The 16,839-nt window shown below is 39.1% G+C and overlaps 2 protein-coding genes across 2 annotated transcripts in view; one reads left to right on the top strand and one right to left on the bottom strand.

The window, feature by feature from the left end:
* RBKS (ribokinase) overlaps positions 1 to 714 on the bottom strand; it is a 69,407-nt gene extending 68,693 nt beyond the window's left edge. Inside the window, exon 1 of the mRNA XM_062489023.1 lies at positions 548 to 714. Coding sequence (XP_062345007.1) covers positions 548 to 714 — 167 coding nt within the window. The remainder of the gene's footprint in view (positions 1 to 547) is intronic.
* Positions 715 to 5,051: 4,337 nt separating this feature from the next.
* BABAM2 (BRISC and BRCA1 A complex member 2) overlaps positions 5,052 to 16,839 on the top strand; it is a 155,745-nt gene continuing 143,957 nt past the window's right edge. The window contains exon 1 of the mRNA XM_062489233.1: positions 5,052 to 5,194. Within this exon, the coding sequence (XP_062345217.1) occupies positions 5,067 to 5,194 (128 nt within the window). The 5' untranslated portion in view covers positions 5,052 to 5,066. The remainder of the gene's footprint in view (positions 5,195 to 16,839) is intronic.

The following is a 16,839-nucleotide window of genomic DNA, read 5'->3' on the forward strand; positions in this document are numbered from 1 at the left end:
GGAACCAAGAGCTTTCATAAACTTCTGTACTTCTGTTTTTCAAAGAAGTTTCCAAACCTTACCTACATATAAAAAAGACAAAAAGAGAGAAAATGAGACTGAGGTATTTAATTTGAAAAGCAAAATGCTCAGAAAATGAATAAAGAGAAATTTCAATAATAATTTTAAGAACTTTTTAAATAATTAAAAGACAGCTTTTGGGTGCAGAGCTGCTAAATTTTTATAGGGCTTCCTACATGCACTTCTTGATATGTTTGGATATGAATACCTTGGGAGACCCTCCCTCTCCCCCCCTTTCCCTCAATGTCATTTCAAAGTGTCACACAAAATGTTGTATGCAAGTAATCAACTTGCAACCTACTGATTCACAGAGCTAAATTTGGTTTCTTTACAATATGAACTTTTCTTGCTTTTTCAGTGGAGACAAGTGTGCTTTGAACTGAAAAGGTGTTACGGTTGACCAGCTTTATTTACTTCCATAAAGTCGTTTCAGAATCTTTTCCTGATACAAGTATCAAAACTCCAGGTTTTCCGTGTGGGCGCCTACAAAACGCTGCTTCTCTGGCCAAGGCCGACACCGACCCACCCAGCACAGCTGAAAACACAAACCCAAGCCTCTCCTCTCTCCAGAGTCACAGTCATGATCAAAGCGACACGTTCAAACCTCTCCCCGTTCCCACACTCTTCTTCCCAAGTACTATTTGCAGCTGACATCACCCGGGCGCAGCCACCCCCCTTCAGAATCTCAGAATCCCAGAATGGACAAGGTTGGAAGCGACCACAGCGGGTCACCTGCTCCAACCTCCCTGCTCAAGCAGGGCCATCCCAGGGCACATGGCACAGGATTGCGTCCTGAACGTCTCCAGCGATGGAGACTCCACGACCCGTCTGGGCAATCTGTGTCTGTGCTCAGTCCTATGCTCTGCCGCAGCCGCGGTTCCCTCTGCCCGGGGCCGAGCGCTCCGCCCGCCGTGTCTGGCGCCGACCCCGCTTCTGCCATCCCGGCCTGCGGAGAGACACGACACCCGCTTGCCTCGGCCCGGGGCGCATCCCCGCCCGGCCTGGCCTGGCCTGGCCTGTCCCGGAGAGCCCGGCGTGCCTGCGCTGTTCCCCCGGCACCGTGACGCCCTGCGCTCCCATGACCTCAGGGTCGCTCCGCCCAGAGCGGGCAGAAAACCCCCATTCAATACTAACCTGACCAGGTCGGTCATACAGGATCCCACCACCACAACCTCCGCGGCCATGGCGCCGGGGCGGCCCTTGGACCCTGACCCTGACCCGCCCCGGGCCCCGCCGCGGCTTCTCGGGTTGCCACGGGCGACGGGCTGCCCGCGGGGACCTTCGCCCGGCAGGGCCGTCCCTGCCGAACGCCTGCTGCCACGACCGCCCCCTTCCCCTCTGGCCCGCGCCGCTCCGGCCGCGACCGAACCGCCGCTCCACGCCCAGCGCGGCGGCACGGCCCGCGCAGGCACTTGCGGCGGACGCCAATATTGGGCCGGTGAAGACCCCTCCGACCCGGGTGGGAGCGGCGGCTGCAGCGGCGCAGGGGGAGCGGAGGCGCGCACGGCGCGCGGCGGGGCGGGGGCGCGCACGGCGGGCGCGGGGGCGTGCACGCCGTTGCCAAGCGGCGAGTTCCGGCCGCCGTAGGTAATGGCGGGGCCGGGACGGGCGGGAAGGGGCGAACGAGCCGGGCAGGGAGAGCGGGAGGGAGCGAGCAACGCCACGGCTCTTCCCGGGACAGCGGCGGGCGGAAGGGGACCCGGCGCCGGGAGGCTCTGGCCCGGAGCTGGCGGAGGCCGGTGTTAGCACCGCCGCTGGGGCGGGGCGGGCGCAGCGCCGCGGGTGGCGGCACCAGCTGGGGAGGCAAGGGGGCTTGGCCGGGGTCAACCCAGAACGGGAGTGAATGGACGGAAAGTTCCCCCTGGACGTGGGGAAGAGCTTCGTGCTTTGTGTGTGACCGAGTACTGGAGCAGATTGTCCACAGAGGGTGCGGAGTCTCCATCACTAGGGATAACTCAGGAACTGCGTGGACGCAGTTTTGTGCCATGTGCTTTAGGATGGCCCTCCTTGAGCAGGGAGGTTGGCCCAGCTGTGGTCCTTTCCAGCCTTACCCATTCAGGGATTCTGAGCGTTCTTCTGTGCCAGGGTTTAGGTAACTTCGGCGTTTACCTGGGGCTCCGCAGATCCACACTGCTGATCGCATTCCATGGATGTGTTCGAGCACGGCTGCAGGAGGCGGCGGTCGTGGGTCCCCTCCTTTCCCACACCCAGACACAAGCTCCTGCCACCGGTCCCCAAAGTGAAAACCACACAACCAGCTTGCCGGCAGCCATGCCAAAGAGGGTTAGACAGGAGAAGTCCTGTCACATTTCCAGGTCTTCATCACTATAGTCACCATTTCCTTTTTAAATCTAATCGTAATCCCCATTATGGTGTGGCCGGTGGTGGAAAGACAGAGTATCTTGCATCCCGACTCTCTCTGGTGCCCAAAGTAGTGCCCGGGACTTCATGGTTACTGTGAAGCCTGTGTAACATTAGCCCGAAGTCACAGTGATAGCCAGCTGAATCTAAGAGAATTCAACTATTAGTTTGTTTGCTTCTTTCAAAGGTTTTGTTTTGGGAGGGAAACAGTCCAGTGAATTTTGTTTTTCTTAATTCACCTGAGTTTGTGTTCAATTTCCACTAGTGTGGGAAACTTAAGCCGAGGAAAAACAATGTATATGACAAATGAAACTTAGGAAACTGGTACAAATTGTGTTCTAGTTTGTCAAACCCTTTATTTACAAAATAAATCAGTGAATTTACTTGATAGCAACCCTTTAAGTATTGTGTATCTGGCTTGTTAAATAGAAGATATTGTGCTTTTTAAAAATTATGTAATAAAATACAGAAAAAATGCTTAACAGTCATTTAAATCTTGTTTTGACAATATCTGCGAATTTTATTAACAAAACGATAAGGAATCTCATTTTAAAGTTCATTTTGGAAGGTGCATCTGTTCAGCTGTGATCACCAGCTGTATCACGTCTTGCAATTTCACCCTCATAACACAGTCCCCTTAAAATGTGTCATTATCAGAACCAAATCTGCAATCTTCGTGTATAACTTCAGGACTGCTAGAAGGATAGCTTGTTTTTCAGCATGTTCTCATGGTTTAAGGAGTTCTTAACTTCATCAGTCCAGCTGCCCCTTGCTTGAAATTATTCTTCCCTTCAGCAGGGCTGGCAGACTGAAGTATGTGTCCTGTTGTAACCACTCTTGCAGAAAGTATTTTGGCTTAAACTAGTTTTTATTAGTGGTTCAATCTAAGCCATTGGACTGCATTGAAATTTGTCAAGTATGGGCTTGTGTTCTCTCAGTCCCTCTGGGGGAGAATAAAGGTGAGCAGGCAGAAATTTTTAGTAGAAAAGTAGCAAACTGGAAGTAGTATCTTAAATTGCTGTAGGTGTTTGCTAAACAAACTTAAGTTGTTCAATTGTCAATTAGACAAATGATGTATGAGAACACATTAGGTGTCAGATCGTGGATACTTAGTCTTCAGCTTCTTCACTGCTGTAAAATGTAGGAGCCAGTGTATTAAAGATAATTACTGTTTTTAGGAAGTTTTACTTTATTAGTCTTTCTGTTTGCCTTAAAGTGCCTGGCCTTTGCTTTATTAAGATACATTCTGAATATCTAGGACAAACACTCTTGAGCGTTGCTTCCTGCTACTGCAGTGTGAATGGCTTTCATGAGAACAGAATGTGAAATTTAATGTTGCTCCCAGTTACAGAGATTTAGTAGATTTTGTAGAATATCCATTAGTTACTAATTAATGCTTGTAAACTGAGTGTGAGAAACAACAGAAAATTGCAATTATTGCCATGAGTTGTTCACACTCTTGTTATAGAACACTTACTAATACAGCAGTCCATATGCAGCATTTTTAAGAAAGTGAATGCAGTGTGTATTGGTGTTTTTCAATTAAATGGTTATTTTAAAAACATTTTCTAATGATGAGGGGCTATGTATGAGCTCTTCTGTCCCACTTATCAGTGGCAAGTTCATGTTATCTTCAGTAATTTACAGCCTTATTTTCCAAAATTAACTACGTTCAGTTAATTTTCATATCAAGCTCTGTGCCTTAGAATGTGATCAAATACATTAACATTTTACTAGGTTGGTTACCCTTCTTTTCTCCCACTTCTACCACAGTCTGTTGTTGTCCACATACTCTAGTCTTTTTGTACAGTGACTTTAAATGTGTGTGTGTGCTCAGTTTCTGCATTTCACCTACAAAGCAACAGGTTCCTAAAGTGTGCTAAATTAATGGCCTAACTGATTTTGGTTAAAGTCATGCAATTGCCAGCACTTCTGAACAAGCTGTGCTTAAGATATTTGTACATCAGCTTCCTGATCTGTTATGTGAAGGAAGATTAAGATGCTTTTCAAAGAGTATGGTTATACCACTGAAAGAGAAGCAGTGCTAGCTTTTAAAAGGCATCATAAAGTCCTGTAAATTGCTACCTAATGAAGTAGTATAAAAGTAATACTGATTATAGGCACACTAGTGCTCTTAGAAATTGTAGGTGAGAATAGAGAGGTATCAAGCCCCTGGGCCCATTGCAATTAATGTAAGTTCCACTGGTTTCAGGGGAAACTGAACAAGTGTGACTTGTCAATTACAGACTCACTGGGAATGCCCACAAGAAGGGCTAGGCTTTGAAGTGTCAGAGTGGCTCTCAATTTTACGTCTCTTTCTCAGTAGTTTAGGGCCTTAATTAAAGGTGCCTAGGACATATTTCTGGCTAAAGCCAGATACTGAATTAATATTCAGTTGATGCTGAATAAACAGGCTCCACTGAATTTTGCAGAGGTGGGAAGAAAAAACCTACCTGCGTTTATTTTTTCTCTATAAACCTGTGCATACTTCAGTTACTCTACACTCCTGATCTTTTGCATGCTTACCTTTTTTTTCTGTTGGTATTTGCAGAGCATGTGTGAATCTCCATCAAATAAGTATGGTTTTTTAAATTTTGTTTTCTCCTTTTGCAGCTCAAGACGAAAGGAAGGAGGAATATAATAAAATGTCACCTGAAGTGGCCTTGAACAGAATTTCTCCAGCACTTTCACCCTTCATTTCCAGCGTGGTCAGAAATGGAAAAGTAGGACTAGATGCTACTAATTGTTTACGGATTACAGACTTGAAGTCTGGGTGAGTTCCTCATCCAAAAAGAGCACCCAACCCCTCACAGTTAAGATGTCTTTTCAGAACTGAGTTTTATTAGGTTCATGTGTTTAAGCATTCTGAACACAGCTGGAGTTGACATACTAGCTGACATACTAGCTACATTATTTTTTGTCTTGGTACCATTTTGTCATTTGGGAGACTAAATTTGTCATATTTTTGGCAATATAGTCTTGTTAAGACACTCTCGTCGCTGCCACTTGATAATGCTGGTTTTCAGCAGTGAGATAGTTACAAACACTTTTTTCTGTTGTTTGTCACTTGCTTACTCAATCTTCTCTGTAAACCAAAAATTGAAAGACAAATTTGTGTGACCTTACCTGTAGTCACAAATATGCCAAACCTGGAGAAAAAGTAACTTTTCCTTTATCTGGCCTCCTTCCAGCTCAGTACATCAAGTGGCTGTAGGGGCCAAGTGTTTGAAATAAGCTAAGCTGCTCCTTTTATTTTTAATTCTAGAAGTGTTCAAATTAGTTTTCAGGTAGTAATAGAATTTTAGGATTTGCATATACAAACAGACTTTGGTGTATAACCTCTGTGAATAATGTATGAGGAGAGTGAAATGTTTAGATGACACATGTCAGAAATTGCTTTATTCTGATAGAGTTGGGTATCTAACAGCGTCTTTTTGATTCAGGTATTTATTTTTTTTTTTGCTGCAGGAGCTCAGAGACTGAAATGACTTTTGCTTCAGATATACAAATCATCTTGTTTGTACAAACTGCTCTCTGTGTATCGTTTTGAACGATAGCATAATAAAAATAACAAAAGATGTTCAGAACCACCACAAATCACTGTTGTTTAAAATGCAGTTCTGCTGAAAATGTTGTTTAATGTGCTTCCGAAGTCTGTTTTGTTATGGTTTCATTAAATACTTTGGAGGAGCTTTTCTGGTTGTAACAATGCCTTTTCAGGAAGGAGGTTTGCATTCTAGGGTTAGTTGGAAAGGAACCATTCCCTCCCTGTGAGGTGCTGGGAGAGAGTACAGATTTACATGGAGGTCTAAGAAGCCATGACTTTGTTATTAGTGTTGACTGGCTTGACATTTAGGCTTGCAAATTACATAAGACAGGCTGAGCAATACTGCATCTGCTGCTGTCATTTCATGCTAGATCTTTCTTTCCCTTGAACTAGTATTCTAGGAAAGCTGTGATTGGAGCTCTTACATTTTTCCAATTGAAATCGAAGAGAAAGGAATACAAAGAAAACTAGAGAGAAAACGCAATTGTTTGTTGAGAGGTAGCTAAGGGGTTTGCTCTTGACCCACTGAATGCTTATGCTGCCTGCCTTTAAAGTAATAGATTAAAATAATAAAAAGCAGTGTTTTCTAGCTGACTCTTTTAAAAGGTATTTTTAATAGGTGTCTAAGGTTTTTGGCCACTGGTCCTGCCAAGAAGATTTTGTATTTGCTTTGTTGAAACCTGAATGTTTTCCAGGAGTTTATTCTTTAAAAAACTAAAAGCTGCCAGCAGCTGCACCTGTCACTTATACCCCATGATTCAAATTGCATAGTACCTCTGTTAACGTGGAGTTTACACACAAGTACAGCACCTGACAGAGGTTGTCTCATAGCTTGTTTAAAGACACTGGCCCATCTAAATGCACATATTAGAAAAACTTTTTTCCTTGTTCTGGAACAAAAGCATAAATCTTATTCTTTATATTGAGTCTTTGTTTTAGTTTGAGGTTGTTAGGAGACCAAGTCAAGATAATCAAGATTCTTCATTTATTTAAAATTATTTAGAATGTTTTCTTTCTTTGGTAAAACTACTTTCTTAAAACCTTGATTGCTGTAAACAGAATTAATTAACAATTGCTTGAAATTTCTTTGAAATGTAAATTTCATACATGTGTTTTTTGGAAAACTTTTTGTTTGTTACAAATAAATTTTTGGTTATTTATAGCAGGAAATTTTGAATTCACATGTCATTGTGGAAATACAAAATTCTTGTGATTTATTGCTCTGTGCTATTGCTGAACTGGTAAAGAGTGCAAAATTATTTACCATGTGATGGATGAATCACAGTATTACAGAGATGCCCCTTCCACAACTCAGGATCTAGTTCAGTGGTCTTTAGCCTTGGATACAGGAGTTCTTTGACACTCCACAGGCTGTTTCTCAAAGTCTCATGTCAGCTGACAAATAACAAAATCCCCAACTCACAGCCTTGTTAGTAGATTTAAATTTGTTGCTGCATACTGGTTGTAGAGGAAAACTTTGTAGGTTCAAAAATGAATTGAAGGCCATTGGCCTGCTCTCCTCCCCTGTCCTCACATCACAAGATGATCCAAACCCCTGTACACTTTCACTTTCATGACACTTTTTTAAAAGGAAACAACACAGAAAAAATAATCAGAAGAGGCAAACGTAGGTGATTGTACTTGAAGTAACAGAACCGTGAGGTCGCTGGGGTTGGACATAAATGTGAAGAAAATGAATCACAATGGAGAATTATTTTTAGAGAAATGGGGATGAAGTTCAGGATACCAGTTGCAAATCTCTGTTCAGTTTCAATGGGTTGAAATCAGGCTTTAAAATTAGAAAGTGGAATCATTCAGGTTTAGATTAAATGTGCTGGATTAAATGTTTGAAGTTAGATAAAGAGTAGTTCTTGTTCACAAATAAATAAGACCACTTGGGAGTACTATCAGTTTAGAAACTTTGCTTTTGAATAGTGATTGTACATTTATTGACAGGGGTTGTACATATGCTAGTCCAGGCTGTTAAAACCCTAGCCTAGCTTGAGTTTATTACAGAATGTGCAAATATTTTCTGCTTTAACTGGTGTGTTATGTGGAAGATTTTTAGTAATAAATAAATACAGTTTTATTGTAACCTTTAAAATCTCATAATATTTAAGGTAATTTCCTCAACAGCTATTAATTTTGAAAACGGATGCATCTGCAAGGTTCTGGGGAAGGGCTATATGATTGCTTCACTGTCACATAACACACTGTTACTAGTGGAGAAAATTAGGAGTTACTGTTGTTACACCCCTTCCCTAATGAACCAGTGCTTTACAATGTATAGCAAAATAAAATGTTCAAAAAGATGCATCCATTCTCCTTTCTTAGGTTTTAGACACAGGAGCTGTTGTTAACAAGAAATGATGGTAACATACTGAATAAAGTAGTACTTCTAAGGAGGCCTTGTCCACTCAGAGCCTTGGTTTTGACATTCTCAGAAGTGGAAAGTGTTTCCTTTCTGTTTCACCGGTACAAGATCAACTACCAGATTTTAGCCTATTACATGAGTTGATTTTGATTTGTAAATGGCAAGCATATTAAGCCTTTAATTATTTGAAAAGTCAATCCATATGTCAGATGGTTTTAGTAAGGAACTTGTTTTGCCCTTATTCTGACTTATTGCTGAGATTGACAACTTTTGTTGTGTTTTATAAACTGTATTAAAGAGCTGATGTTAGATGTATGAAGTATGATGATATGTTAATTTGCTTTGCTTTCAAGTGTGGGAGGGAAATATGTCATAGTAAGGAAATCCTATTGTTTTGCAGTCTTTGAGTATGTAAATGTTTTATAATAATATGTTACAGTTTCATAATGTCTGTGTGTTTTACAAACTTATTAGACAGTACCAGTCTCATAAGACACATATATTTACATCTATGATTAGGATATTCAGGACTAAGTACTATTTATAGAATTTATATGGCCCCTACAGATGCAGACCCCCAAATGGAGCTCCATAATATGGCATAACAGAAAAGAAAAAAACTCTTCAAGAGAAATACTAATAAAAGGCTAGGTGGACAAGTTTTCTTGTAAATGTGGCCCCGCAGTGAACAAAAGTAGAGCAAGGGTGTAAGGTCATGTCTGAAATATAGCACCTTAAGCAGCATTGATTCTGGTGATAAGAAAACCCTGGCAAGTGTCTGTGTTGCATTAATAAAATACATTCTTCAAGATGACAGAGTGGATGAAAGCATTTTTAACTCTTGCATAGGATAGTACTTTGTTCTAGACCCAAAGAAAATACTGCTGCCACTTGAGTCAATGCCATTTATTGTATCATTCAGTTAATCTCTACTAGTGTCTCTTTGAAATACTGACCCATCTTAATTAGATATTAAAATCTACTCATATCCAACTGAATTGTGGCTGAGGCATTTTTCTTAGCATTTACACATATAATCATGGGAAAGATGTTGAATAGGGAGAAGTGATTATTATGTAGATTTAGAAATAGAGGATATTTTCCTATGTGAAGGTTGTTTAATTGTTGTATAATGTAGAATCCAGTTATTTAAGAGATGGCTGCTTTTCCTATGGTGTGTTATGAGAGTGAAAGGCATAGTTGTGGTGGTCATTGCCTTTGAGAACTCTTTTTTCCCCTACAGCTGTTCATCAGGGCCCATGCTTGAGCTTCAAGTTATGCTGCAAGCCTATTCTTCTTACTCAACAAACTTGATTTTGTTTTTTTAAATTACTTTGATGTGTTCCACCAGGCAAAATTTCAAAATGAATACAGTGATTTAAAGCTGCATACATTAAGATTCTATTTTTTTAGATATCTACTCATAACAAAATCTAAAATTTCATACTTCCATGGTTATATTTATTCCATATTTATGAGAAGATTATTTGTGGAATTTTTATGTAAGTGGTTTGTAGTAAACCATGTTAGTATTTTGTTCTTTTCACTTGTCTTATTCACTATTGATTTCTGCCTGTCTGTTTGATATTGAGCTATGTGTGCAAGTAGTTGTGTTCCTGAAAGAAACCTATATGAAGAGTAGTCAAAAGAATGTAATTATTTTTGGAGTAAATTTCAATATAATAATTTATTATCAAGCTTCAATAAGATATTTTTAACTTTATTGCCCTTCTTCCTAAGAAGCAATGATGATCTAGTTTTTTTGTTATCAAGTAGACTGCAATATGCTTTGGTATTTCCCTTTCTTTTGGGCATTTCCCTTTTTAAAGTAAGTATGCATTTTTATGTGCATACTTTTTGAAATAATGTTGATTTTAGCTGTGAAATACTATTACAGTAGTGTAGCAGTTATTTAAAGCTTTTGCTTGATCTTTTGCATTTGATTAATTTAAAGTGAAAGATTCTACTTTAGTTACTTGAGGGAAGTTCATATCCATCATTCACATTGGTGTCTGTCGGTAATTTTTTTAACATTTACATTTTCTTTATGTATAAAGCTTAATGAATTTGAATCTTCTGAACACCTGTAGAATGAAAAGCAGTTTTTAAAAATAGCTACGTTTTGTTCAAAATATGTACTTGAAAGCATGTGGCAGTTTCTTGGAGAAGTATGGTCTTATGAGTCCTTTGCTGCTATATTGGATTGGTCAGGTACTGTTGCCTTTTCACAATATAAGTTGTTTCATTCCAGTGACTGGTGACAAATACTGTTCTTCACTGCAAAGAATCTTACTACTAGGAGTTTGTTATCTCTCAAGTAAAGTGTATAAGGCTGAAGCTCTAATGGGACAGTTTGATAGAGTTGGTGCTGGGGAGCAGCACTTGGAACAGCAATTTTTCTGTGCTGATCAAAAAAGGGTTGACTGTCTCCAAGGCTGCACTCTCCTGCATTTGTTTCTGAATGATGAAAAAACAAAGGCAAAATGTCTGTCTGGTAAAAGGTCAAGGTGTAGGGCATGCATTTGGCAATAGATTTGTAAATACTCTCCACAATATTTGGCATTCTTTTTACACCAGTTTTAAACAAGGTGCTTGAAGTTGTTCAGAATAAAAAAGTTTGTGTTTGTCAGTTTCAAGTGCTATGAGGAAAGAAAGGAATTTAAAAAGTAAAGGCAGCACTCGATAATTGCAGTAACTTGGGCTCTCTTTTAAAAGACTACATACATTTTCCCGAGATTTTTTCATTTTAAATACTGCACAATATGTCTTTGCTGGTATTTTTAGATAGGGACAGTGAGTAGCTTCCTCTTGTTTGACCTTGAAGAAGGTAAATGCCATGGTAATCACTTTTATTATCTATTAAAAATGACAAGAAACTATTTGATACAACTGTTTCTTTTCTGTCGAAAGAGAGCATCTCGTGTAGTACCACTAGTGTGCTAAATACTGTTGGAAAAGTGTACCTTAACAAGATGTTTAAATGTGGTTTTGCTGTCCCTATCTTGGGAATTTGTTGAATGTTTCTTGAAAATGGGGCTTGTGTTAGTGTAGGTGTATGCCCAGGTCTTTCTGTTGTAACAGATGTCTCTTATTTCTTTGCATTGTGCATCACTGCAGGAGAAAAAATTCCTAAGACTTTTTGTTATAAAGACAGCTAAAATCTAATAATTGGTATCCAGTCCAATTTTTTTCACTTCCAAATCCTTGCATTTGTTTAATGTGAACTGAACAGATCTCTAATATGTGTCTTGGATGCATATTGCATTTTACCAGAAGCTGAGAACAGCTCACTTTCTTTTTTCTCTTCTCATTAGTAGAGAAGAATACTTTCTTGGATAGATGGTCAGTAAATTCCTCCAGTCTTACATATGCTCTTATTTCTTGTGTGTCTGATTCTCTCATGTGCATGCATGTATATATGGCATTATATTAAAAAGCTAATGCACGCTTGTGATGAAGCTGAAGCAAAATATTATGTATTTTTTTGTTTTAGCCTTTTTGTTACAGACTTTGTCTGATAAGATTAGAGGCTTTAAAAGCGTAGGAGATGATCAGAGGTGCTGTCCTGACAGACCAGTATGCAACAGTGTTGAAGATCATTCTCTAGCAGTGTGCAAAATAAGAATGAATCATGAAATATAATAATTAATTATTTAAAATCTGTTTCTTGATCTACAATCTTAGGCATTTACCTGGCATTGCACTGCCCAGTGCAGTCATTCTTTGAAGTAGCTATTGTTCTCTAACTGAAAGTGAGCATCTCAAAATAATACTTAGTGCTGTATGTGCAAACTAACAGAGTTCAGTTTGCTCTTGAAGTTGATGTTTTTATTGAAGATACTAAGTTCAGTCCATGAGGTACAAGTGAGCCTCCTAACTAATGCATAAGAAAGTAAAAGTCAATAAAAGGGAACATACTTATTTTGTCTTTCCTGAGAGAAGGGAATTTTTGTCTGTGGCAAACCACTCCACAGTGTAGGCCACAGGTTCTTTTCTCTGTAATCTTTGGTATATGGCTGAAAGAATAAAATGAGACCACTAGGATTGAATATTGTACAGTTAAGAAATCCCAATGATAAAACCAATTTAATTGATGGAAATTGCAGAATTTCATTATGAGAAAGAGACAAGAAAAAACAAAAGCCACATATAAAGCCCTTTAAACTTACATTGCCTAAAAATCCAGCCCCAGATTCCTGTGCATCACTGCATGCATCACTGAAATGATATCTTTAAACCAAAAACACGACATAGTGGTTGTTGGTCCATTTTGAATTCTCACTTCTTTATTCAGTAGAAAAACTTGATTAGATTGGTCTTGTTTATAGTTAGGGCAACCAGTGACCTTTCAAAATGTCTCCCAATTTATATTATTTCTTTCTCTCTTTTCTGCTCCTTCCTCTAAAATGTTGCTTTCAGTCTCTTCAATAAAATTTTGTAGGTTTTTCTTGCACTTCAGGCATGGATTTTTTTCTTCTTTTTTCCTTTTTTTTTCTTTTTTTTTCCTTTTTTTTCCTTTTTTTTTTTTTGCGGAGGTGCATGGTGGTGGTGTTAGTAGTACATTGTTTCATGTTCTTTGTTAAGAATTCTTCTGTACTGAGAATTTTTGAATTAATAGATGGTGATTATCTGTCCTGTTTTCCAGGCCAGATAGTCATAAGCCTTAACTTAAACCCCATGAAGGTGATATGGTTTCAGGCCAACTGCAAACAGGCAATGAAGACACTTAGAAGGAATCATTTCCTCAGAGATTTCTAGTGGTGTAGTGTCTTCTGTGTACATGATTTTGTTGTTTTAGTTTTAACCTGTTGCACATAGGCAAAATTCAGGTTTTTTTAGATAGATGTAGAATGGGGAAGAACTTAGGGATATAGGGGGTACTAGAAGTGGCATAATTGACAGGTCAAGACATCTGTGGTGTGCTGGGGACTCAGACTTACAAGAGCTCAGGGTAGACTGGACCCTTTTTTCACTGGAATCTAAAGGTGACTGTGCTTATAAATAGTCTTGTCATTGCAGGAGGTCCTACATGGTTTTCTGTGCCTCCAAGGCTGATAAGAGATGAGCCAAGCCTAGCTCTTACTGTGATGCTGGGAGAAAACAGGAACTGGACAGTGAGGACAAGGACAAGCATTTGCAGGGAAGAAGAGGATTTTTTTGACTATCATCAAGAAAAATGTACATGGAACTCCTTTCTTTAGGTATAGTTAGATGGGACCATGGGGAAAGTGATGCTTAATTTTATGCTTTATGGTGTAATCTTGAAAATAGTTTTAGCACTGCTGGGGTGAACTGTAAGAATTAATGTGAGAATGAGAAGTTAGAGAAAGAAAAGGTGAGCTGAGGGGTTCTAGAGTGAGACTTCTGGAGAAAATGTAACGTGAAGCAATGTGGGGCTTGCTTTCTGCAGGTGCGGTTCCATGAGGTGGTCTGTTGTAATTTTACCTTCCTTTTCCTTCTGATCTCTTTAGTCTACTGCATATCTTTATTGTTGTAATTGATCTAAAATAATGCTAGAAGTAGGAGAATTATTGGTGTTTTTATTCAGGTGTTATCTTTTCACAGGCTTTGCACTGTGTCGCCAGTGTTGTAATATTTTATATAAATACACTTAATCTGAAGTTGCCCTTTTGAGTATGTGTGTGATTGCAAACTATGGATTTATGTTCTAAATGTAGTGATCCTCGCTTGACCTAACTTTCATGTTCAAAAAACCGAATTCATTTTTGTATTGACATAAACTTCTCCTGAGAGTCTATAAATTAGGAAAACTATTAATATAGGTATCTGTGACCAAAAAGATCTAAAACTGCAATTAGAAGAAAACTTTGAAAGGGAAATGCAAAAGACATAGGATCACTGGATCCCTCCTAATACCCATAGAATCATAGAATGGTTTGGTTTGGAAGAGACCTTAAAGATCATGTAGTTCCAACCCCCCCATCCTGGGCAGGGATGTGACCCATTTACTGTTTATTTAATTTGTTAAAGGGGGAAAATATATAAACATGGGCTATGATTTTAGTCCTTGATTTTTTTCCCTGATACCAATTCACTGTATTTTCCAATACAATTAAATTAATTACTTAGAAAATGGATTGGGAGTCTTTATGGCTACTACAGCCAATATTGTGAGCAATGCTACATGGCTTATTAAAGCTGATATTTATAACAGCTCCACTTATGTGATGCTGTATAAGTATGCTTTCTCTGTGAACACTGGAAGGATATGAAACTCAGGATATGAAACAACAGGTGGTTGACTGTAATTTCATACTTGGTGAAGGACGGTTCTCTTTTAGAGTAATCTAAAAGTAAAAACATACCCTGTCTGATTCTATTTTTCTTTCTCAAGAAATGGAGTTCACTTTAGTGAACAGTAGAAGTAAAACATGTGACACATTATTAGGTCGTAATTTGTTGCAAAGTAATAGATAATTGAATGGCAGCTGTGAAAATCTGAAACATGGTTTGAATCTGTTAGGAGGGGAGGGAGATGAAGTAAATCCAAAGGATGCATCTGCCACTCCCTCATACTCTTCGCTAAAAATTTGGTTATGAGTTCCAAGAATTTGGGGTACAGCTGGTCTCAGAGTATAATGAAGGAGTGCCTTTCCCTTCCATGAACATGTGACAGTTTATGATACTGCAAATTCACTAGTTTGTTTACCTAAACATACTATACTAGAGTGTATGTTATTAATGTTGTCCCATCACTGTTGTTTTTATTTCTGTTCAATTTTTGATCATTCCTCATTAAAATTTCCATTTCCTGTTTCTATTCTATTCTTTTGAGGCGTGTGTGTGCCATGTGTAGTCTTTAAAAAGAATTACATGAAATTACCAAAGTATAAAAGATTTTGCTTACAAAGGAAATCAGTTTGATTATCAGTGTTTCTAAAGCATGTTTGTAAAATATGTTTTGTTGAAAACTTTGTCAATGCTTAATTATTTATCTTAATTAGTATCATCATTAGCTCCCTGAGACTCAATAGTGATCCCACTCTAAACTAAGAAGATTTTATGAACGGAAAGTTGTGAGATAGTTTCAGAGCTTTTCTTTCGAGTCCACTTGCAAGTACAGTAGATGTGGTAATTCTCGTTTCTTTTTTGTGGTAGACAACCTGTCCTGCTGTGGTGGCTGGAAAAGAGCTGTTCTATACCCATCCTTGCTAGGCTAAATGAACAGGGAGGTTGGTGCTAAAGAAATACCAGAATCATGTGATGTTTGTGTGTGTTTTAATGTAATGTAGAAGTTCTCTGTATATATGTATATAGGTGTGCTTCCTCTGTTTCCATCAGAGAGACTGGGCTGGACATGTCCCTCCTGCAGAAGCAATGGTGTTTTGGCAACCACAGAGCTCCATGACACTTGGGCAGCTCTGGAAGAGATTTATAGTTCTTGAAGTCCCAGAGCTCTCCACGTCTGCATCATCTGCTTTGGCAAACCCTCACTTATATTAAGAAAATCTACATTCTTTGTTACTATACAAGTGGTGTATTTGTTTTACTAAGATAGGCATAAGATACTTTTATATCATGTTTCTAGTGAAAGCAGGTTGCTGGCAGCTGAATTGATTTTAAATATTTATTTGAACTTTACTTTGAAAAAAATGCAAATCTACCTATAGGTGCAGAAGGGAAGTGAGGGGTTGTTTTTCTAGTATATATGTTCTGCCTTGAATCCCACTGCTTTCTAAAAGTTCCAGTTAGTGCGATGAACTTCTTACAAGAAAACATAAACATATGTATAGGAAAATCAGCATTTACAGTAGATGAAAGTTACATTGAGGAGATCGTTGATATATCTGGAGACACTTTGGAATTTCCCAGATGATAACTGTGGCTTGAAATGCTGTTGCAATTATGGAATCTCACCCATACTGTCAGGATTCAAAACAACATGATAATCTTTATTGCAATGTCAGAAGTAGTCTTTGGCTATAGTTAAATTTTATATCAAGTTTGAAGAAAACAGACAGGATACAAATGAGTTTTCTGAAAACAGTGGGTTTATCTGCTGGGAAGTTTTTTTGAATAATTGTCAATTGATTTTCAGATTTTAATATTTTAATTAAGAGATGCATTTAAGTAGTGATTAAATGTAAGTATGTTTTAATTTCCCAAAAGCCACGATGTGTGTCTTTTAGGAGCAAGTCCCTCTCTCTCTCTAGTACGTGTAATACATATGTCTGTATAAAGAAGGGAAACTGAAGGTGGAAGTTAGTTGACAAGACCATCTCTCCCATTTCAAATTTTGCCTGATTGACAGAATTTTGGTTGGATCTGTTTGTTTTCAGGAGCAGCTGCTCAATACTCTAAATACTGCGTAGGAGCCTGTAAAGCTTTCTGCAGTGCTGCAGGGAGCTACCACCTAATACAGGGTGTTGTCATTGGTGTCAATGCTCTAAAACGTGATTTTCACCATTTTTCTGTTTCCTGATCTTGCAAAAAGCCTGTCACCTGCAGGCCTTCCTTTTATTCACCTCCACCCTCC

The sequence above is a fragment of the Cinclus cinclus genome, chromosome 3 (assembly GCF_963662255.1).
Source record: "Cinclus cinclus chromosome 3, bCinCin1.1, whole genome shotgun sequence".
Lineage (NCBI taxonomy): Eukaryota > Metazoa > Chordata > Aves > Passeriformes > Cinclidae > Cinclus > Cinclus cinclus.